Genomic DNA, 24,155 nt, shown 5'->3' with positions numbered 1-24,155 from the left:
AAAAAAAAAAAAAAGAGAAGAATCCATGAAAAAAATGGTTTATGACAGTTAAAACCTTTCAGGTTTAGTTGATAAATGAAGTGTGAAAATCTGTAATTTATTCAAATGCAAAAGCCTAAAAGATGACGAATGTCAGAACTGGAAAAGTGGGTTTAGTGCCAAAACAACCAGTCCAGATGCTCAAAGGATTTAAACAGTATTTTTACACTTTTTTTTTAGTTTATTTTATAAAATTAAACAAAAGTTACCAGGATATATATAAAAAATAAACTTTTACAATTAATTAATTAAAATTCTCTAAAACTAAGGCCAGGTTTTGTAGTTTCTTTTCTACTTTTAGATTTTCAAACAAAATAATTACATTAAAACGGTTTTTACAACGACTTTATTTTGAAAAATTATTATATCATGACGTAGTAAAAAAAAATGAAACTACATATAAAACCGTTGCCTCCAGAAGCCAAACCTGGAAAAAGCAGGAGATAATAATCAGATTAACAAACAAGTTTTATTAAAAAATATAAAATTTCCTTAGACTCAGCCAAGGTAAATCTTAAAATCTCGGGTTAATTACAATTTTTTATTGGATTGATAATGATTGCTTTCCTAATGAATCGTAAACTAAGCAAATGGTGTAAACAGTAAAATAAAAAAATTCCAGGGTAAAACCTAAAACAATAAATACGTTAAAAAGAAAATATTTCTAGACAGGATTTCTTTTCACATTTCTGAAAACAGGTAACACAGAAAAAGCCAAAAGCCTTTCAGTAAAAAGTTAAAGATCTCCTTTTTTCCACAGGAACTTTTCATTCGTCTTCCAGAGACTCTTGCTCTCATTCTGTCCAGATTTCCTTCTGGCTGCTAGGTTGGTGTCGATACAAACTCTCTGGACTTCTTCTGGGTCTGTTAACCTGTTGATGCTCTCCTCATTGCCCTCATCCAGGATGTCCCATATGTCTCTGCGGGCTCCCTTTGGCGCCCGCGGCGGTCTGTGGACCTGCTCAGCAGTGCAGGGGCTTGAATCAGGATCGCCTGCTTCTCTTCCACCTGAAGGAGTTTTAGTCAGCTGCTGTTCCACCTTGGGTTTTGGTTTCAGTAATTCATCCAGAATGGACGTATCTCCTACCAGGTCGGTTAGAAAGGAGAACTTACTGGAAGTCCGGGTGGGTTTATGCTCCAGCTCGCCTTTCAGTGCCGCAGGGTTGGATGCTACGGCAGAGCTGAGGTCAGAAGAAGAAGGTGAATTTCTGTCTGTGCGGTTCAGGACAGCAGCAGCCGCCACGGACCCCAGACCACTGATGATGGCCTGATCCATGCCAGGACCACCCCCTGCTCTGTGGGCTCCAGAGCTGGAAACATTAGCTCTCTTTGTCCTCTTGGGTCCTCTGGCAGGGCAGACCTCCTGGTCGGTTAAGTCGGGGCTTGAAATGTTCGCCAGAGTTTGTAGTGCTTTCTTTTGTCCTTTCTTTTGCTTTCTGGGAGGTTCAAGGCCATCGTCTTTCTGGACGTCAGATCTATTTTGTGGCACAGAGACAGTATTTTGTAAACTTTGAGGTTTAGCTCCATCATTCTTGAGTCTTTTCCTGTCCCTCAAAGAGTCCTTCTGCGGGTCTTTTGGGATTGATGAAGAGGTGGCAGATGAGGTGGAGGAGAAGTTTTCTGTTATAATATTAGCAAGTTCAGGATGATTGAAGGACGTGTAATACTGTCGCAGCCATGCCAGTCTGTCAGCTGAACTTCTTTTCAGGATTTCTTCAGCAAACTGATGGACTGAGGCAAACGTGAACTTCTGTGCCATTTCCATTAGTTGTAACCTGGAGGCAAAGGACAATGACACAAAGAAAAGAGAGAAAAAGAGCTTTGTTTCAAGACAAATGGTCTGTCTTGCAAGAAAAACAACCGTATCAAGAGAGTTTTTCAATGGCAAAATATAAACAAATGTATTTCTTAAAATAAGAATTCTTGGTAATTTTACTTACCATTTTTCAGACATCCAATCTGGATGAATTACTGAAAGCATTTTTCTTACCCCATTGGCAGATTTTTTTTTGGCTTATCTCTGCCAAAATACCAGATTTTTTTTACTTATTTCTAATGGACCTGTTTTTGCAATACAGAAAGCCGTGACCCAGCATTATAAACCTGATAATGCTGAGTTACTTTAACCTTTATTAACACGGGCAAAACCAGCACACAATGGATTGGAATAAGTCATTAAAGTCTCACTCCAATCATCTTTTGATCCATTTTAAAAGCGTTCCCAGTGGTCTTTTAATCAAGGTTATGCCGTTTATAAATCAAAATAAATAAATATGTGTTGTTGTCTAGGACATAGTTTCTGCAGAGCTGTAGTAGTATGTTAGAAATTCACCTCTCAGTTGTGGGTGGGACCACAACCCTGCCCCTCTTCCCGTCACCCATAATTTTGAATATCCAGCCGTAACGTTTTGAGCCAGGTGCCAGCTCGGACGGGGAAAACAAAGACATACGTGGATCTATTTGTCTGCAAGTGGATGGATCGGAATGGACGCGAGCAGGGAGCTTGTGGCCCGCCCAGTGTAGCGTCTACGTCACAACTACAATCATTTTCCCAACGGCATTTTTTTCGTCTGCTCCTGATTCACAACAATGAATAAAGAAATATTCAGAAATACAATTTTGGGTTTACTTTTCCCAATATTTGTCGTCCATCATCAGACAAAGAACATGTTAAAAACACCAAAAACACCATTTTAATTGGAGTGGGTCTTTAAGCAGCATTTCTGTAACACCACACGCCGATATTTTGACATTCTGGGCAGAACCTAAGATGAATAGCTTAGGCTCATATCCAGACAGCAGTGTAGCATGAGGTGTTTTTCCTGGGCAGTCATCAAAACGCTGCTTCAACCAGACGAAGGAACCTAAATACTTTAGAGTCACTGGTGCTGCTGCAGCATGCTCATGTTCTTACCATTTGTGGCTTTCTCTGGAAAAACAATAAATAAAAGTAATGGCAGTAAAAAGCTGACGTGCATGTGGATTCAACTCATTAAACAGCAAGGTTAATTGAGGCGATATCGATGTAACTGGAGTGTGTGTTTTCACTGCGCGTTGAGCCTCTGGGCAGAGACCGGGTGAGACTGGAGCCATAAAGGTGTCTACCAGTCTGCGTATGAGTTCTGGGAGGGTAACAGCCGGAGGTGATGCAGTGGTTGTGTGTGAATACTGAGCGTTTGTGTGTGTCGGTGTGGGTTTGGATGCCCCGAGGCGTTCGTTTCTGCTCGGTCTCTGGAGGCCTGTGGTTGTGCAGGGGAAAACTCCTGCACTGATGAGCCTCATCATAACTGGATAATCTTTGGCACGAAATGGGTGGAAGGAAAAGCTCCGAGGTGGTCCGTGGCAAAAACACACAGTAAAAACACGCAGCTTTAAAAGGCCCAGGTGGGGGCGCTAAACACTGCAGCTTTGGTGTGTTTTGGCCTGCGTCCCAACACTGCCAGGAATTCCTGCAAATTAGCCGAACTCTGCAGTCCTTTTTCCTGGTCTCATTATCTTTACAGCCTAATTTCTTTTTTTTTTTCTGTTCACTGTCATTTAGATTATGGCCTTCTGCTTCTCACTACCTCTGTATGGCTTTGGGAGTCTCTCCGATGACAACAGTGGCGTGTCCTTTGCAGTGTGTACTTTTGCTGGAGAAGAGGACAGGATGGTCCGCGTTGGGTCTCTGCTCTGTGACGTTAGCAGGGCAAGGCGGTCTTTCTGGAAGGCTCATGGGCAGACTCTGGTGCAATCAAAAAAGGAGCAGCAACAAGCTCAGATGATCATCAGTCAAGTTTTAGGCATTTAAAACGGATTTTTAGCCAGGATTCACGGTTTGAACCACCTAAAAGCAACAGTTGGGACTCTGGCAGACACACCAGCTGCCTGAATATTAGCTTCAATTCATTACCATTAACTGCACTTACCTCCTGGGTACCAACTAAGTTATTGGCTGGAAGCTGCGAGTACATCTTGCGTTCAAACACATCCCGAACAGCAGCTCTACTGATTAGCTCTTCGGCTCTGCTTCCACCCACGACACGCTGATTTGAGTGAGAAAACACCACCTCCTGTACTCCACCTTTAAAAGAAAAACGAGTCATTCATGTTGGAATTGATTTGGTTCCAATGTATTCCCTATTAAAGCTTTGAATCAAACCTAGCACACAGTCGATGGTTCTATTCCTCTCTTTGGATGCTGGTGACGTCTGGTTTCTCAGACTTGTAAATGAAACGGCCTTTGGCCTCGATGCTCCTCTTGCAGTTGGATCAGTCGTAGGAATTGCTTCATCCTCTGAAGACGTGAATGTCTCTATGTCTGCTGTGTACTTAGATCTCGCCTTGTCCCTCACACTAGTACTTCGTCTCCTTTTGTTGTGGTCATGCTTGCCCCTCCCAATTTCTGCTCCTGTATTGTTTGAACTGTAAGCCTCCTTTTTGGGTCGTGTCTTTGCTTCCAGGTCCAAATCATCAGATTCATCCGAGTAACCCTGAAAGTGGTGCGATTTAGGAAGTAGTTCTCTATTTTTGTCTGCTTGCTCCCTTTCTGGTGAAGAGTTTATACCGCTCTCCTCAACCACTTCCACTCTTTTTTCTCTCATTCTAACAGTTTCCTCCTTTTCCTGAAAAATCTCATCTCTGCAGTCTTCAAATTTTCTCTCTGTGCTCCAATTTTTTAACCTGGATTCTGGAACATTCCTCATCTTTTGATCTTCGGCATCCTCTTCAGATGAAGTGTCTTCAGTTTCTGAGCTACTGCTTTTGTCTGGATTTTCTTTAGCCCCTTCGAGAAGCCTGGAGAAACCGTGCTGGAGGAGATTCATTCGACCAGAAGCTGTGCTAGCTTTCCCCAAGTTGCTGTCACAACTCAGGTTGGAAGCTTTTCCTTTAAGTACTTGTTTCTCCTCTTCCGTTTCGCTCCCACTACTGAAGTCCAGCACATCTCTGGAGGCCTCTAAGGCTTCTTTCCCCTTGGCTGCTTCATTATTAGACCCTGCAGCACCTGTCAGTGCATCACCAGGTTCCTGAATAAAAAAAAATGCACAAGTAATGCATTAGGAAAAAATCCAGTAACGGTTATGTTTTTTTTTTTAAACTCTCAATAAACCACAAAAACAAGATTGAAGAATTAACATATAAATGCAAGGATTGCATGAATGTAAATGATCATTATCTTAAAGACCCAATCCAATAAAATTGTGTTTTTGGTGTTTTTAACATTCTTGTGGCATTTTTCTCATAATGGAGGACATATAACAAACAAAATTAAGCTTAAAATTGTATTTCTTTATTCAAATCATTGTGACTCAGTTGCAGATGAAAAAAAATCGCGATTTGAAAATGAGCTTTTTTATTGGTCGAAAACCTGATGGTGAAGGCACAAGCCTCCTGTTCTGCTCCATTCTGATGCATCCACCTGTAGACGACTAGATCCATGTACGTCTTTGTTTTCCTTGTCTGAGCTGATATCTGGTTCAAAACTGAACAGCTGAACAGCTTTTTTGAAATTTTTGTTTTTGTTGAATCAGTTTTGGGGAAGCTGCAAGCTAGTGGGAGAGAGTGTAAAGAGAGCGCTCAGTTATGGGTGATGGGAAGGGGGGCATGGTTGCGCAGCCCCAACGTTCCTGCCCACAACGTGTAGGCAAAGTTCTTATGAACTACTGCCGCTCTGCAGAACCTATGTTATAGAAGACGACAGGTTTTCTTTTTTTATGTTGGCTCAAAACGGCATTGTCGTAAGAAAAAAAAAAAGACCACTGGGAAGACTTTTAAAATAGATCAAACAATGATTGGAGTGGGACTTTAAAAACCAAAACATTCTAATTTCACAAATGGTCAAATCTGAGATTCCCCAGAGGTTTTGAAGGGTTTGAGCATGTGCCTCCTTCAGCACATTTCCTCCTTATTTCTCGCAACGGTCACTGGACAGCCAGCTATGAAAATATTTTTAAGTTGCAAAAAAGACGTTATGAATGATTTAAAAAGAAAAAGTATATTAATGCCACCCAATGCTGTTTTAGACACTTGGGGATTTAATCCTAACATCACTACACTTGCCACGAGCCTACTATCTTTACCTATTTGAGAGGAACTATAGTACAACCTCCCTGACCAATCAAAAGTCACTTATGACAGAGTAAAGACGCTACAGTGAAATGTGGTTTGCCATTTTCAACAAGTCAAATGAGACAAGGCAGACATAATGTTCCTGGTTGATGGAAGTCCTCCTTTAAATGGGACCTATGAATGAGTGCTTCAATAGGGGGATGAGTTGTGAAAAAGCGGTTAGAAAAGGTCAAATGTTCTGAATCTTTGGACATCTACACAGATACTTACGCCATTCCCCTCTTTCTCCTTTTCATCACCACTGTGAGTTTTCGCTGTCATCACACCAGCCTCCACTAATCCTTCCCTCTGAAACAGAGGAAACACATTCAACACTTCAATAAAAAAAGATATCTTCTCGGCTGTCAGAACAATGCATAAATAGACATGAGTGTCCTAGGTAAAATCCAGATGTTGCTGTGTCTAGGTTTAGATTCTAGGCATGTCAGCAATTATCCACACTCATGGAGAGTGCGGCAACAGAAAACTTCGTCACTGGAAGAGTAAGAGCCGTGTTGGTTATCTAACCTCTAGAATCCTGCGGGTGAGGCAGGTCCCCTGGGTCTGCAGCCTGAAGAGGTTTTTGATCCCGAACAGTTCCCCTTTATAGACGCCGTGGCCTTGCACTGCTTCAAAATACCGCCTGGCGCTCTGCTCGCCAACCACCGAACACTGCAGTTGCTGTTGAAAAATCGAAAAAAGCCAAACTCATTCAACACAGAAATGTTTGCGTTTTTCGTCAAGTACATTCCCCATCATTACAGGACACACTGAGTAATTAACAGGGGAATAACTTTTTAGTTTTCATAATTATTCAATAATACAGAATTTAAAAGTATGGCTCATAAAGTTAAAAGGAAAAAAAGGGCAAGTGTCAACAAATGTGCTTTAAACTTTAAGTTTTTTTTTTTTTTTTACTTGTCCTGTCCAACAGCTAGGCAGGCAGATGAGAGTTAAACTTTAAGTTAAAGGGATATTTTAAAAAGTTACTAAGTAATTTGAGAGACTGTTTTTTGAGTATCAATAGAGTAAACTAAACATTTACTTTTGTTACTAACTGCTCTACAAGAATATTGTATGCATCTTTTTCTCATTAGAATCTAATTTCCACCTTCTAAATATGAAATAATCTGCATGTTTATTTTCTAAAGATTAATTACGAAGAAGTGCTTTCCTGAAATAAATACCGTAAATTCCGGGTTATAAAGCGCACCCGATTACAAGCCGCACCCACCTATTTTAACGTGCTTAAATATTTTTGTACATACACAAGCCGCATCAGTATACAAGCCGCTGCCTCGACAAAGCGCGTCCTGACTACCAGAGTGTGCATGGCTCATTACCACACTGTGGGCAGGTACTGGCCTTGTCTCAAGCTCATGTATCTAATTACACCCACATCTGAAACAGCATGGACCTCTATTCTGTTCACAAGTTCCTCAGTTATGGGTTTTTTTATTTGATTTTTTTTTATTTTTTTTAACTTATTGACAAACTAGGTATCATACATAAAATTACTAACAGTAACCATATAATCAACATTACATCCCTCAGTTATGATGAGGAAATTTACATCCGCGATCCCCCATTTCCCATGAGTCTTAGGGGCTAAAGGCGGGGCCAACGCCCGGCTCGCCACACTGTTGTTCGTGTTTAAGAATGAGCAAGGAGCAGCAGTGCATGGAGGGGTGAAAAGGAACAGCTCTCCTTCCACTTGTGTCGCGGCAGCATTATGGTACTAACGGGGCTGGTTAAAAAACATCAGTAAAATAGCGCGCGCCTCAGCGCGGCGCGTTCGTCAGAAGCTTCCTTTCACAACAAACACTTGTTGCTCCCCGGACGCCTCTGCGCTCCGCGCTCGCCAAGCGGGCTCCTTGTCTCCCCTTCCTATCCGAAAAGCTCACACGGCGGCTGTGAGCTTTTCAATGCAAAATTCCGCTCAGTCAGAAACCGTAAAAACGACCAAATGGATTTGTGTTTCCAGTCGTTTCCCGACAAAATAAAGGCTGATGTTATTCACACATATTTACGTGCAGCCAGCCGAGTCACTATGACTCAGAGGTAAATACACTTCTGAGCATGCGCTGTTCTCTCCGTCACGCAGCTGACCGGCATTTCCATTTACTGATGGGGGATTTTTTCACGCTGCTTTTAACGATTGCTTTTAACTTGAAAGCTTTATCATATTGTAGCGGCGATCAAGTGCACGTTGGGTCTAATGGCACCAAAGGATTCTGGGATGCGGCCGGGCATGCGTGTTTCTTTTTGTTGAACCATGACTGAAGTGTCTAAGACCTGAAGTGACCTCCATGCTGTTTGGCTGCTCAGAGGTGTGTTAAAACAAATGACTTGTGCTTGGTGGTGGATGGCGCATACAACACCATTCACCGAGCCCGAATGTACGTACATGGCGGCCGCCAATCAAATCCTGTGAGCCGCTACGCGCTCGGCTTGTAGTCCGGAAATAACGGTAATTTGTGATAAATTTTGTTATCAAAAAAAATAAACTGTTTATAAACATCAGGACCCAAGAAGTAAGATTTCTTTTTACTTGAAAAGATAAACAATTTCTTTCTGCATACAAAATACCAAGTTTTTCCTAAATAATAAAAAAAAAAAAACTTTTGCCATGATTTATGGAATATTTATATGTTTTAAATTATCTATGAATTTAGAAATAGAGTTAGGTTTTTTTTATACTAAAATACTTTTGCATTGCTTTTATTCTTATGATCCTTAAAGCAGCCTAACATCATCGCCACCTTAAATTTTGTTGTGTTCCTTTTTTGATGACAATAATCTCCTCTCCTCTGCTCTCCATGAGGTCCAGGGTAATCAAGGTAAGATTGTTTTTCTTATTATATCTCATCACAAATGACCTTTCTGTACCTGTTTGTAAACTTGTCTGAGGTAGATAATCTCTTCTACGGTCCCCAACGAGATCAGTCGAAGAACAGTAACATCCCTGCACTGACCAATGCGATACGCCCTGAAAACACACAGACATTCTTTGGTCATTCTTGCATAGAGCCGGGATGAATATCATTGACACGATTCCTACAGATATTTACAATGACTAAATAATTATTGGTTTAAAAAAGTATTTACCGGTCAATAGCTTGGAGATCATTGGCAGGATTCCAGGTGGGATCAAACAGCACCACTACATTAGCACCGACAAAGTTAAGCCCAAGACCACCTGCCCTAAAAAAAATGGAGCATAAAAATGAATTTTCTCTTTTTTTGGTTCAGAATAAACACCCATTTTTGATTATTTGTAACAAACTGGTTTTCTTGCAGATTATTCAAAACTTTGACTGTTTAACGAGTGTTTCTTTTTCCTTTTCTGCTTGATTTCTAACTTACATAGTGGAGACTAGGCACAGATTTACATGAGAGGAGCTGTTGAAGTCTTTCACTATCTGGACTCTGTCTTTGGATTTGGTGGTTCCGTCCAACCGGCTGTAGTCCAGACCCTCTGCCATGCAGTAGCTCTCCAGCACATCTAACAGCTGGCATGTAGAATAAACAACCACAGAAAAATGAGCATTTTAATAAACAAACACACATTTTTGGATAGATTATAAAATGACGTCAAAACCACTCTCCTAAAAAACCCACAACTGAAAAAAATGTCACCTTTGTTGACAGAGAGAAGATGAGCATTTTGCTTCTCTTTTGCAAATAGTATTTGAGTAATTTCTGCAGCACCTGAAAATGCAGAAACATGTTAATTCAAAAAAGAAATAAAAGAAAATACACAAGACTCAATCCTTTTATGACAGACCTTCATTTTTCCACTGTATGTTGGGTCGGAAAGAGCTTCGAAAGCTTCATTTCTGCATCTCTGCACAAAGTCGGGGAAATTCGGAAAAACCTTTGCACAAATAGAACTCACATACTTCTCCTGAGGAACACAAAACACTTGCATGCATAAGCGAAACTCAGGAAAACTGGTAAACATAATAATAAAAGCTGCTGTAATAGAAAAAAACCTGTTTTTTGCTGGTGCCAGGAGTGAACTGAAGCAGGGCAGCGTGGTTTGCAACTTTCCTCAGGATGGCCAAGTAACTGAAATAAAGTTCTTTAATCTGAGCCCCTTCGGAGTTTTTCTGGAACAGAGGAGAATTTCATCATTTAGTTTTCATTTTATAAATCGTAAAAATATTTCAGTGTAAAATATTTTACTTTAAACTTTATTAAGAATCAGTTGAACTTCAAAAGACTCAAAACATCTTCCTTTTGAGAATAAACTATGAATAAATGGCAACATTTTTTGTTATTTCAAAACCTACACTTTCAGCTTCCCAAAAATGCTGACTTTGTAAAATGTTTTTTTATTTTTTATTTTAAATTCGATTTTGACACAGGAAGTGATCAACTGTACTGTGACGTAAACTAACTTTATAGCAGCAGCTTCTGCGGGTTCGGCCGCTTTGACATTCACATTTGTCTGAAGATCTCAGCAGCAGAGTCACGTCCTCCGTGTCCAACACAGCCTGATACACAGCCTGCTGAAAGTCTGTTAGAGAGCAGTACACCACCTGTGAACAAACACCACATGGTAACACTTTTCATTTCAAGTCCTGGATTTGGCACAATAACAACAATAAAATGGAGGTTTTCAGATTTTTCATTTATTGTTTTTTATTATATTAGATTCAATAGAAAAGATAAGAATGAGAAGACTTTCAATTTTAAGTGACAACAGGTTGGCATAAGGATGTTTTTTTGAGGAAACACCTTGGAGTCGTAACTATTCTTTAATATAGTTTGAAAAAATCTGGATGATCCTATTTTCTAATGAAAATTATTTTTGTTGTTTTTTATATTACAAACTATTTGATACTTGCAAAGATTTAAAACCTTGTTTTTAGACATTCAAGATATTTGACCAGGTTTGACGTTGTTTTAACTTCTCTTTGCTCTACACCAGATAATGTTTGTCTCGTTGGGAGTTTGGATCTAGAAATAAGGAAATTAGGATTAAACTGAGACAAAAATCCTCCTGCTCCATCGTCTCGGCAGTAGAAAAAAAGGATTTAAAACTCAAATAAAGTCAAATTAAAATGTAATTCTTGGTTCAATTTTAAGAATGTTATTATCAAATTTAATAAATATTAGACTGCCATTCATTGTCATTCTTTTGGAAAGAATGTAGAAAAAATGTAGATCTATGTTCTAAGAATATGTGCTTGAATTGATTTTATAAGGATTTATTAAGATGGACCAACATGTAATAAGATCGTATTCTCATTTTGTTCACAATTTGTATTAAAATGAGTGCTTTTCATTTATTACACTAGTTTTTTGTCACTGTAATCAAAATGAACTACATTTAGGTACATAAGAAAACTCAAAAAATACAACCCATTTGCTTAGAACTGAAAAAAATACTTATTATTGCTTTTTTATTTTTGAATTGAACTACCCGTTTCTAGACTTTAATAGTATATTATAAGATTTCCTGTTAAGTAAAAATTACTAGCAATATGGACAGACCATTTCATTACTTTCCAGCAATTTTCTTCTTGAAATTAGTGTTTTTTTTTTAGCATTTTTAGTTTACCTCGCTTTGCAGTGTGTAACTTTAGGGTCCGGATACTGGCATCTCAGTCCAAAGGTTTACATAAAAGCCTTTAAACGGATGCAGCAAGGCAAACACATTTCTCCATCCTCTTCCTCATACTGACTGCCTGTTTAACTATTGGATACATTTTTAAATTTCCCACAAAAATGGGGCATCAAGTGATTTTCCGAGGTTCCAATATTTTTTTTTTGCTACTGTTGGGAAGCAACAAGGATTCCACAAGGCAGACGATTGGACATGTTCTGTTTGATAAAGCTTCTAAGGAATACTTAAGTGTCCCTCGTCCCTGTAATTATCATGCTGAAGTCTTGAAGTTGAGTCATGGCATCTGGCGTTAAAATCTTCTTCCTTTGAAACGTTTCGCCTCTCATCCAAGTGGCTTCAACCGTCCGATGAACCATCAGTCTGATGAAGCCACTGAATGAACCGTTGCAAAGAAAGAAGACTTAACTCCAAACAACGTCACCTGGATAAATAAGAACCTTCATCGGCATTTTGTGCTCAAGGCAAAGACTTAAGGCATCTTATGATGTAATGGGAACCTTTTTACATTTTGGTATATACAAATATGTAAGAAAAATATTAGGGTATCAGTTGATTGATGAGTTGGGAGTTTCTAAGAAACGGAAACCCATTAAAGTCTGTGTTCAAGTTTCTCATCTTACCCTGTCATCTTTCTTAGGCAGCTGTTCTTCGATCAGAGCTTTAGTTCTCCTCAAGAACCAGGGAGAAATCTTTTTCACCAGAGCTCTAACAGTCTTCCTCCCAGTAGCAAGGGCCCGTTTGGTTGCACTGTGCCTCTGACCTTGCTCAACTGGATCGGAAAACTTGTTCTTGAAATGTCCCAAGTTGCCAAGACAACCTGGAACGGCCCTAGTTAAAGACAAAAAATAAATAAATCAAGAAGTAATTCGAACATGCACGACGACTGCAACAGACAAATATAGTTTATACATTTATTTGTTAGTGTTAAGGTTTGTTGTTGAACCCACCAATCCATGACACACCAAAGCTCCTCCAGATTATTCTGTAAAATGGTCCCCGTGAGTCCAATTCTGACCTGAGGAAAACAAAAGAGAAAGTAATAGCAACCTAACGCACAAATCCCGATATTGCTGGTGTTGCTCACAGTAATAATACTTTGTGTTTTCACTGCATTTGTTCGTTTTCTAATTATTTTAAGTGATAAATACTCTAACAAACCTCAATGGATTTCTATTCATTCATGACTCAAGTAGCAATGCTGTCAGACGACGAACAACATGTCAAATATTCGCTCACCTTACATCTCAGGCCCTTCATGGCCTGAGTGATTTGAGAGTTGGGATTTTTTATCTTGTGGGCCTCATCAACAAACACAGCTGACCAATTTATCCTGCAGGTAGGACAGAGATGTATCTGTGTTTAGGTCAAAAGTCAAGCAGACACAATTCTATAAAGTCAGTTTTTGTGTACCGGTAACTGTCTTTTGACAGAAAATCTGTGTGGCTAAAAACACTAGCAACACTACAAAAACCCCACCAAAATAAGATTTTATTCGCTTCCAAAACTAAAAAAAATAATTGAAAACAAAGGTAGCTACACCTAGGAAATAAGAAAGTAGATGGGATCCGAAAAATATATAAAACCTGTGTGAGAATTGATTTAATATTTTAATAAAGCTCTTCTTTTTTTACCAAAATCCTTACATATTGAACTGATCCAGACAGAGTCGAAGAGTCTCGTAGGTGGTAAGAGCGATCTCAATGCGACCATTGCTGATCCGTGTCAGCTCCTCCTCTTTCCTCAGGCCATGGACCACAACGCAGTGGAAGTAACCCCACGTGTCCAATTCATCTTTCCAGTTATAAAGCACCGACAGTGGAGCCACAACGAGAAACACCTGGACAGGATCATTTAAAAGACATTTTAAAAAGCTAATAATGGAGCAATATTGATCAATAAATGTCCACCAAGCAGCATTTGTTTCAGACAAAAGTAATACTTTGTTTGAATTAGACTCCTTGGAGGGTATCTGACTTTGCAGAAACAGAGGCCGGTTGTTCTCTACATCCTCCCATGTGCCTGTTTTGTGCAGCACAGCAGCAAGAAAACCAATGACCTGGAGCAAAATAGGTGAAGGAAATCGTCATGCATCGCCACATTAAGATTTAACGCTTACATGTTTATAAATCTTGGTGATAGTTTTACAGCCTATTCCGCTTTACCTGAACAGTTTTTCCAAGGCCCATGTCATCACCGAGGATACAACCAGAGGAGCGGATGTAGTTCTTGTAAATGAATTTGATACCTTCCCTCTGGTAGTCTCTCAGGTATCTGTTGATAGTGAAGGGAACTCTGTCTTCATCACTTAAATTAAGGTGGACGAAGAAACTGGAGTCAGTAACACCACCGGGAAACACAGGCTTCTCCTGGCTCAGATGGCTGAACTCAGGCCTCATGATGCTTCCTCTGTCATCTTCTGCATCTTTGGTGAGCGCATCTCTTGAAGCCGGTGCCAGACAACAGTCAACTTCATGGCTTGCTGCAACAGAGAGCAGAAACCATAAATTATACACACACCACAAACTAAACTATTCTCTTTAGATTTACCTCAAAATAACTAAAAGCTTCTTTAATCAAATCTATACTAAACCTATAATCTAGGAAGAAGTTAAGCTGTAAAACGACAGAAATTCATAATCAGTTCTCCCTACAAACCTTCTTTGGCAGCTGAAGTTAAAGCCATCAGGATTCTTGGTTTGGGCTTCAGGAGGAGCAGCAGCCAGGTCGATTTACCTGCTTGCTAGCTAGCTAACTTAGTTTAGCAAGTATTCACGACATAACCGCTGTCGTGAAACTTTCGGAAACCCTTTTAGGTGCATACTTTTTTTTATACCAAACTATTTAAAGACTGTCAAACATTTGTATCTATTTTAACAAACCAAAAACCACAAACATATGGCAAAACCGAGCGCCGTTTCACTGAAGCTTCTTTGTTTTTGTAGTTGAGCAGTCGGCACGGCACTTTCTAAAGATTTCTATTTGTTTTTATATAAATGTTTAAAAAATATATATACACAGATACTCATATGTATATATACTAACCAAATAAAAAAATACAAAAAAGTGTTAAATTATGACATTTTATCTGCATTATCTTATTTAAAAAATTGTTTTAGATGAACATGTAGCGAAAGTGCTGGACTCAATCGACAGTTCAGTGGTATTATCTTGTGAACTGAAGTGATCATTGTGATTTAAAAAATCTCTTTTTCAATCGCTTTATTGAAAAAAAAAACTATTTTAAAGGAAGAACGGCTTTGTGTTTTTTATATTATTAAATTGCTTTTCATTGCTTTTCAAAAGCAAGCATTCATTTGGTAAATAAAGCAAACAAACACGTTAAGTCGAATAAACAATCCTATTTATCGTATTTTTCAAATAAATTGTTTGTTATTTCTACATGAATAAAAACGATAATTAAATGTTTCAATCTATTTTGTTTAAGGTTTACCTTAGCTGTAATAGGCTGCTTAAATATTTAATTACAATATCAAAAACAACAACAAAGATCATCGTACTTACTTTTTTGTTTTTGTTTGTTTGTTTCCTGCAGAGACGTTTTTTATTTATTTATCATGTAAGAGGTACAAAACTGACAAAAGAGATATTTATTTAAAATATATTTAACTCAAACGGTCAGAAAGCTGGCAAAAACTCTTTTTCACAGACATAAATCTTATTGGATGTGTAAAATCCCACCTTTTCACAAAAAAGACCTGTTCTCTATGCAAACTGTAACTTTTTTTGTTTGAATTAATTATTATTATTATTATTATTATTATTATTATTATTGTGTTTTTTAATAGTTTCTATATTACGCTTTATACACACTCTCAAATTATGGTGTCGGTCTATGGTGCAGAAGCTGTAAGTGGCCTTGTGATGAAAGTATTCTGATAAATGAAATCATCATTATATTAACCAATTCTCCTGGAGTTACACAAATAAATGAACAAATATATAAAAACAACTGTAAGTTTGACCTTAAATCCAGCTTTTAAGTAAGTAGAAAATTACTGTATTTGCTCTGTTGGCTAACCTGCAGGTTCTGTTTCCGTTCTGGACCAGTGAACACACATCAACATCTCATTTTTGCATCCCTGATTTGACTTTCCCTAAACTCCACAGCGCAACAGATGAAGAACAGCGAGGTCCGCGTTTTGCCATGGTACACTGCCATACAAAAAATGAACCTTTTGTTCCTTCCCTCTCATCCCTGGAAATTTATTAGGCAGCTGCTGCAGATGTTCTCATAAAAAAAGCCCAAACACTGCTGTCAAATGGTTTACATATTCCACTAGATAGTTCTTTCACACACTTGTTCTCTCACTGAACCACGAGGGCCGTCTTTGGCTCCATTCACATTGATACATTCTCACTGGATCAGTGACTGTGGAGATGAATAGATCATTGGCTACAGATAAGAAGTTCTCATTATGAAACATTTTCACAGATGACCATTTAGTCAAAGCACTGTGGTGAATGTGGTTTAGATTCTCAATTAGAAGACTTTTTTTCCACACATCTTGTTCCATTGCTTATTTGTCAAGCAGTAAATGATTAACTGGCAATTAACTGTGGAAATGTCTTTATCTTAATGTGGCAACTCTAACCAGCTAAACTTAATATTTAAAATGTCCCCCTATTTTTGTTGTTCTGATGTTTTACAATAACCTTTAATGGAGATAAGGAGTTCTGTGTGTGAAATTTGACTTTAAATCGCCATATGGATGAAAATTACACACATTTATGTGTAAAAGGGTTTTTTTCTGTGCTTATGAGCATTTTCTGTCATCAAATTTGAACATTATAAGGATTTAAAAGTCCTCCAAAAATATTATTTTTCAGATTGTTATTCTTTAATTTGGTTCTTTCATGTCCACACCAAGTTATGTGAATTTCCTTGGACGTTTGTTTCATTTTACAAGTATAACTAAGCAATTTCAAGGCATTAAAATATTTTTAAATGGTGGAGAATTTCCTTAGGGAGTTTTAGATCTGGCTTGATCCATCCAAACAGCAAAAAAAAAAACAAACCTTTAAAGTAAAGATAAAAAGATTAATTTGACTCCAATAAATCCTGACCAAGCTTTGTATGTGACAAGTTGGGTGTGAGAAAACTTGAGAGACAAAAGGGCTGCAATTCTTTTTAATAAACTTGTATAAACACTGAATCTCTTCCAAGCATCGTTGAACATCGTCCAGTTTGTCACACATCCAAACCTCTTTCACACGTGCATTCTGTCCCTGCAATATTGATCATTAGGTTCTCTTTAAACGTCACAGAACACGTAGAATCCTCAGATGACCCGATTTTATTGGCTTGTCCCTGTTGTTTGCCCCGTTCAATGGAAAACTCTGCAAGGCAAAGTATGTCAAACTTCCTCTCATTGCGCTAAAACCTAATAGAAAAGCCTGATTTAGTCACCCCAAGCATCATAATCATGATAATATATTTGTATGTTTGCACACAAATATTCAGTAAGTACACAGCTGGTTTTGTAGAGTTTTTGTTCTTTGTATCAAAAACTCTCAAGGTCTGTTAGAGCAGCTGATTAGCTGGCTGTCAACAGGAATGTCGACCTATGAAGCAGAGCAGACGGTAGACAGAGCCTCTGAATTTTGTGGTTTTGCTCCACTCTGGCATTAACCGCAGTTCTGCGCCACAGACCCTCTTTAAGTGTTTGATCTTTCAAAAAAAGATTTCTGGCCACTTGACAGTATTTCCCCCTCTTTTACTCTTCTGAACCACCTCTCTTACCCAACGTGACCGGGGCTCTCCGAGAACTGCATGACTGCACGTCTTCACAAAGAGGCCACACAAACAGCTCCAATTCAGCAGAATGTTCATTTCTCAGGCATGCAATTAAATTCCCCTGTACTTACTGATTCACAGTTACAATCAGGGAGTAGTACGTGGTGTCAGAAGTTGCACATTATTGGGGATGTTTGCAAAAGAAAAAGTACTATAAGAATTTTGTTTCTATATTATTTTTGGCAAGGATCCTACAACTACATGCATGTGTTTTCATATGGACTAGGAAAAGCACGACCTAAATGGCAACTTAAGGTAGATATGCTATGAGAATGATTCCACATTTAGTGTAGTTTCATATTGCTTAGTTTGGAAAACCACCAACGCGCTTTTGTGTAAAACCTTTATGTGAATGTTTTTGCATATTCGTCTCAGTGTTTTATGGGATGTTACCCGGAAGGGAGCAGTCCTGCAGGGAGTCAGGCCATGCGTCCATGCGTGTAGTGCACACTCATTCACCATATGGGGTCCAGAGGGGCTTCCAGGGCCAGGCCGATCCATGCCTATGGACCATTTGTCCCGCATATTACATTTTGCTTCATGGCTTTGCTGCACTCCTCCTCATACACCAGTTCTGGAAAACTTTACGGATAATCGCAGAAAGGCCCCTCAGGACACATTAAATCCACCTCGAAGGATTTATGGTTTTGTATTTATTAGCATATTTTTGGTGCCATGATGTTGTTTCTTCAAAACAATGTGACGTTGTTTGTTTAAATCTGTCAATGCCCCTGCACCATTTAGCCACATCTGTCATTGCATACTGTGGTAACAAAAAATGAAACTTTTCACTGAACAACATAAAATGAAAATATATTTCCTTTACAATCATACCCTTTCGTTAACTTTTGCTTTTACATCCAGATATAACTGGGTTGGCTCCAGCAGCTCAGTGACCCTGAAGGAGATTTAGAAGGTTCTGAAGATGGATGCATGATGGATGGATGGATGTTTGGTCTCAACCAGAAAGGTTTTTTACAAACTGTCCGCTTTGCTGAAGGCTGGTAAAAATCTAACAAGTCGACCCCAGTCTGGTTCAGCTACACCATCAATGCAGACATTTATTAGGTCAGTCAGAGGAATTAAGCATAGGGAAAAGTGCATCTTAAATAAATTAGAGATGAGAGATTTTTCTATTACAATGTCAAAATTATGTAATATCCTAACCTATCATATCACAGCTGTGCCATCCACCACAAATCGTATTTGTTCTGAAAAATTCTCCAAACAAATTTGAGTTCTACATTGTTTTTTGTGTGCTTTCCTGGTGCTTTTTAATGTTAACTAATGTTGTGTACAGCAAAATGAGCAACTAAAAATCAAATTATATGACAAAATGACAAATAAAAGAAATTGCCTAAATTTATTTTCAATTGTGTAAAAGAATATTTTCAGTTTTTTTTCCATTCAAAGTGATGCTTAATGAGGTGAAGCACTGAATTACATACAACGTTGCAAATAGGCAACATATGGTGTGAAAGAGATAAGAATGTTTTTCTGATTTTTTATCATAATGTTAATTAGTTGTTTCTAAAAACTCTGCTCACACATGATTTGTGCTCTTTACCATTTTTTGGGGGGGCTGTTAGGTTTTAATTTTTTAGGCCTCGTGCTGCCCACATTTAATTCCTACTCCAAATTCTTTGATATTCTTTTCACCAATATCTTGTATTTAAGCCTTGCCTGCGAAAAATAATAAATAATATAATAAAAATAAATAAAATAAGCTATTTCTTTTGCATTTCCCATTCAACTAAAATAAAGTCTAACAAACTTTTCTGACATAAACAATAACTCAGTCTTTCAGAGATCAATAAGTGTAAGAATAACTCTTTCACTAAAAAATTATAAAACAGCTTCTATTACAGAGAGCACTGATTGTATCCTTCTGGCTTCTGTTTCCAATCTGTCATGTTAGAAAACTTCAGGAACCACTTTAGAACCAGTTTCACATTGAAATTGATTCTCCGAATGACTTTAAATTGGGAAAGGATTAATGAAAAGTTGGAAAACAAGATTTTTAACCACGCTGCATGCAGGATTAACACAATCCAAAAGAAAAAAAAACTTGTTTTAGGGTAGCTCATTCACTGCATTTTAGACTCCATAAAGTCTGAGTGCATTCTGGCATGCACTCTCCTTGTTGGAGCGCTTACATCTGTAGGGTGAGATTTTGCTTGGCGTCCCAGGTGGAGGGAGATTGAAAGTGACCTTATATTTCTCTCATTTTCCAATAATTGCTCCAACAGTTGATTTCTTCTCATCAAGATGCATAATTATTGTAAATCCCAGTCTTGTTCAGCTCTGTAATCTTGTCCCTGGTGTTCTTTGACAGCTTTTTGGTCTTGGTCATGGTGACGAGGTTGCAGTCTGATCGTTTTGGGGTGGGGATGGGTGTCTTTTATCCAGATAACCAGTTCAAACAGGTGACAATAATACAGGTAACTAGTGGAGGATAGAAAAACTTCCTAAATAAGCTTGGAAAAGGTTTGTACAAGGGACGTAGATGCTACAAGTGGCAAGCCACAGCCTCCCTGCTCAACTCCGTTCTGATCCATCCACTTGCAGTTAAATAGATCCCTGTACATCTTTGTTTTCCCTGTCCAAGCTGGAATCTGGCTCAAAACTGTGCTGCTGGATAGCTCCGATATTGCTCATCATTTTTGTTGCATTGGTAATGTTGGGTTGTGAGGGTCTGTAAGCTAGTGGGAAAGCATGTAAAAAGATGGATGATGAAAAATGTGGGCGGGCTTACATGACGCCAACAGTCCCGCCCACAACTCAGAGGTGAATTTCTAACTAACTACTGCTGCTCTGCAGAAACTTTGTCCTATAAATTGACAGGTTTTTGGGATTTTAGAAAAAAACGGAACAATCATTATTAGAAGACCACTGGAAACGTTTTTTAAAAAGATCAAAAGATGATTGAAGTGGGACTTTAAGACGATGAAAACTTATTTATGTCTTGTCCCTTTAAAATTGCCTGATAAAGTAATCTATAATATCACATACAAGATTGATGTTGGCATTCATCCCTCTAAAAAAGTTACAGAATATCTGCATCAGGCTGTTCTGACTCTTCAGTTAACCCCAAAATACCTTACCTACTCATTTCTGCTCCTGTTTCCTATCTCATTGCTTCTTCTGTCATTCACCTTTCCTCCCTCATTGGGTCTGTGTGTGGTCTGGACACACTGTAAATCCTCAAGTACCAAATCGTGCCACCCAATGGGATACTTATCCACGATATCGGCTACCATGCCAGACCGAGCAGGGCAAGGCCTTTTATGCCTTTATGGTTCCTATACAAGATACCCTTAATGAACTCTTTCCAGTAACATGAAAAGATAACTACTTTCATATGCAGTAAGCAGTCCTTACTCTTTGTAAAACTGTGTCTTCTTGGACAAATAATTCTACTTTGTGAAACAACATAAACATAAATAATCAAACTGGTGGTCTAACTCCTTGTTATCGTTGCATAAAAGTTCAAGTTCATCCAAATATATCCCCCGAATTCCAACAGAACAGCTAAAGTTGTTTTGTTTTTTTCATAAAGAAATGACGCAGTAAAAAAAAAGTCTGACTTTTTATTTTCCCCCTTTTTAACATCGACTTCATCATCGGATAAAATGCCTTTTTTAAGAATCCCTTTTTCTCTAAATGTGGATAAGTGTCATTTGAAACTGTTTAACAGCCATTTACAGACAGTGCAGAAAATCTCTTTGAAAACATACATTTGGGATTCAAAATATGAAACACACTTTGCTTCTTTTGACATGCCTTTGAGCTGGATGTTCCAAAGCTGATCTAGACAGTGTCATAACCACACATGCTGGCGACAGAGCAGGATTAATCTCATTCAGCTCGAAGCTGTGGGAACAGCGGAGGCGTTGAGGAAAAAAAAAAAAAAGAAAGAAAGAAAGAAAAAAGTCTAAACTCTGTGTCTTTTGCCTACTGGCTGGGTGGTCCAACAGGCACAAATATCTTGGTAAGTGACCATCGTCTCAGTGGTTCACATCAGCTTTTCAAATAAACAAAAGGATACAACTTGCTGCCAGAGTGGAGATAGAGGTGCACAACAGTGGACACACCAACTCTATCCTGTTTGGTCCAGATGGGTTTGCAAAAGGAAAACAAATGTTGGGAGAAAGTGTGAGAATTACATGCAACAAGCAAGGAGTGATACTAAAAGAATGATAAAACTGATGGCAAAAAAGTAGGAAAAAGGAGGAAAAGAAGAGGAAAGGAAAGGAAACAAAGAAGGCAAGTGGCAAAATCTCAGGGTTGCTCTGTGTGTGGTCTGAAGACCTCCAGGCTCGTTTCATGGTGACTGCATCCTTCCTGTGCTCATAGAAAAACAGGGACACCAATAAATGAAGAAGAAACAACAAGGTCTGCACAATAAAGAAAATGTTTACCTTTGCTGGTGCATGAGCAACACCCAGTAAACTTTTATTCAGAAGAAACCAAAGCAAGGGGTGTCATGTTTTACTCGCAAATTAGTATTTTGGTTCTCTGTGTAAGTGTGTTAGTTAATCTTTTAAATTGTGTTCTTGTCAGAAAAAGACTCAAGTATCATTTCTGTAATATTTTTGGAACACTAAATCATGCACAAACCAGTAAAAGATATTCATTTGTGTAATTTATTCAACTTGTTTACGACTAACACACGTGCATAAAATACTTATTAGATATTAGATATTGTATATATTTGTATGAGGGCTTAGCACAGATAATGAGTTTTATCAAAATGTTGTTATCTTTTCCAAGGCAACAATGTCCATTATTCCCCCAAAAAGCTGAAATAGGGGCTTCCCAGAACACAAATCTGGTCATTTTTTTTAATTAACTGAGATTGATTGGATACAAAGAGCTCAATTACTTCAAGTAAAGTTAAAAGATGGTTTCTTTCCGCCATTAATACAGTTACTGGTTCAATTTTTAAATGCAAGAGCAGACTACAGTACAGACCATATGTTTGGACACACCTTCTCATTCAAATGAATGGGAAGGTTTTTCAAGGTATTTAGGGATTTTAGCTAAAGGTCTCACAGTGCCCATGGCATCTAATTGGTAAGTTGGCTTCTCGCAAAACCTTTAGGAGGATATAGCTGAGGCTTCTGAGGCAATCCGACAGCAGAACTGGAGGACCTGCTCATGCAAGCTAGCCTCAAGTTTGTTACAGCATCACAAAAATGTTCTTCTGTGTCAGCAAATAATTTATCCAATAATTAACTTACATTTTTATTTGCATGTTTTCTTTTAATTTTTGATATATTTGATATTCTCCCTAAGAATGCCAAGATTTTTACAATTAATTTTAAAACCACAAATATGTCGAGGAGATTAAAATGCTAAATCAGGTATTTCTGCACACGAATTAGCATTTCATCCACACTATTTAGTATTTTCTATTCACAAATCAGCATTTCATTCAAACAAATTAGCATTTTCTGCTCATAAATTAGTATTTTATGCGCACAAATTTGCATTTTGTCCACACTATTTAATATTTTCTGCTAACAAATCAGCATTTTGTACATACAAATTAGTATTTTGTGCTCATAAAGTAGCATTTTGTGCACACAAATTAACATTTTGTGGCCACAGAATATTAATGTGAGGGAATAAGTTTTTTGTTTGTTTGAATGTTTAGTCCAGGGCTGTGCTCTATATGAAATCCTCCCCAGGAAGATTTTGTTTCTCTCTGGTGAAATGTGGTTTGTGTCTAAGCCACAATCAGAGACTGCAAAAACTTGCAGGAGACCTCCAGCTAAACTGGCTGACCCTGTCAGTGCAATGCTTAGTGCCTCAAGTACACTGCACCAAAATAACCCTTCTTCAAATAAAAACTCAAAATGTGACTACAACTGAGACTGAATTGCTCATTTTTCTACCTTGAGCTTCTGTTGTGATTAGTGTGACCAGGTGGGCGTGGCTGACTTTTTCCCTGGTGCCTCCCTACATGGCACACCTGATCCTCATCTCATCAAGGTCTTTAAATGCCTGAGCCTGTTGCTTCTCCATGCCGGATTATCACTTTTCCATTGCTCTACATATCTGTGGTATTCTAGTCTAGCTCCCTGATTCTGCTGCCTGTCCAATTCTGTTCCTTGTCCTGTGAGGAATAAAAACTGTTTAACTGCCCTCGGAGTCAGATTCTGCTTTGGGGTCCTACCGCTCACCATAACAGCTTCTAGGGGAACAGATTTTCCTCATGCAATAGATACAAATCTTTTCAAAGTAAGGAATTTAATGTCAATTTTTGATCAATTCTTCATTTTCTTTGCTTACTTTAAGTAAAAGCAGTTCCACAAAACTTGTTGTCATTAAGATAAAAAAAAAACTACAAACCCGAACAAATATGTATCAGACAGGCAAGCGAATGTCTAAATCTGGAAAAATGTCACCGAAGAGTTTTTATCTTAAGAAATTCATGAAAAGTTGAAATAGACTATTTTTTCACGTGACATTAGCGTTGGTGACTGTTCTTTTAAATGCTTTTAAGAGGTCATCTAGTTTCACACATGTCACCTGATAACATGCTTTCATTTATTAATCATCTTAGCACATATA

At 38.3% G+C, this 24,155-nt stretch overlaps 1 protein-coding gene across 2 annotated transcripts; it reads right to left on the bottom strand.

Moving 5' to 3' along the window:
* Window positions 1-369: 369 nt before the first annotated feature.
* ercc6l2 (excision repair cross-complementation group 6-like 2) lies at window positions 370-14,735 on the bottom strand. 2 transcript variants are annotated; one of them, XM_011478971.4, is made up of 20 exons: window positions 14,417-14,735; window positions 13,924-14,240; window positions 13,701-13,817; window positions 13,405-13,598; window positions 12,998-13,091; window positions 12,709-12,776; window positions 12,382-12,589; window positions 10,530-10,670; window positions 10,122-10,238; window positions 9,914-10,033; window positions 9,766-9,837; window positions 9,493-9,638; window positions 9,235-9,330; window positions 9,016-9,115; window positions 6,655-6,807; window positions 6,358-6,435; window positions 4,181-5,045; window positions 3,948-4,102; window positions 3,606-3,763; window positions 370-1,814 (listed from the first exon to the last, which is right to left on the bottom strand). In XM_011478971.4, exons 1-20 carry the CDS (start codon window positions 14,442-14,444, stop codon window positions 776-778), a joined length of 4,266 nt encoding a protein of 1,421 aa, XP_011477273.1. In that variant the 5' UTR covers window positions 14,445-14,735; the 3' UTR covers window positions 370-775. The 2 variants fall into 2 exon arrangements, with proteins under 2 accessions (XP_011477273.1, XP_011477274.1); XM_011478972.4 differs by having other exon boundaries at window positions 9,914-9,973; window positions 14,417-14,734.
* Window positions 14,736-24,155: the final 9,420 nt, after the last annotated feature.

The sequence above is a fragment of the Oryzias latipes genome, chromosome 9 (assembly GCF_053564925.1).
Source record: "Oryzias latipes strain Hd-rR chromosome 9, Olatipes_Hd-rR_3.1".
In the NCBI taxonomy this organism is placed as follows: Eukaryota; Metazoa; Chordata; class Actinopteri; order Beloniformes; family Adrianichthyidae; genus Oryzias; species Oryzias latipes.
This window is presented reverse-complemented; position numbering and strand designations above follow the sequence as displayed.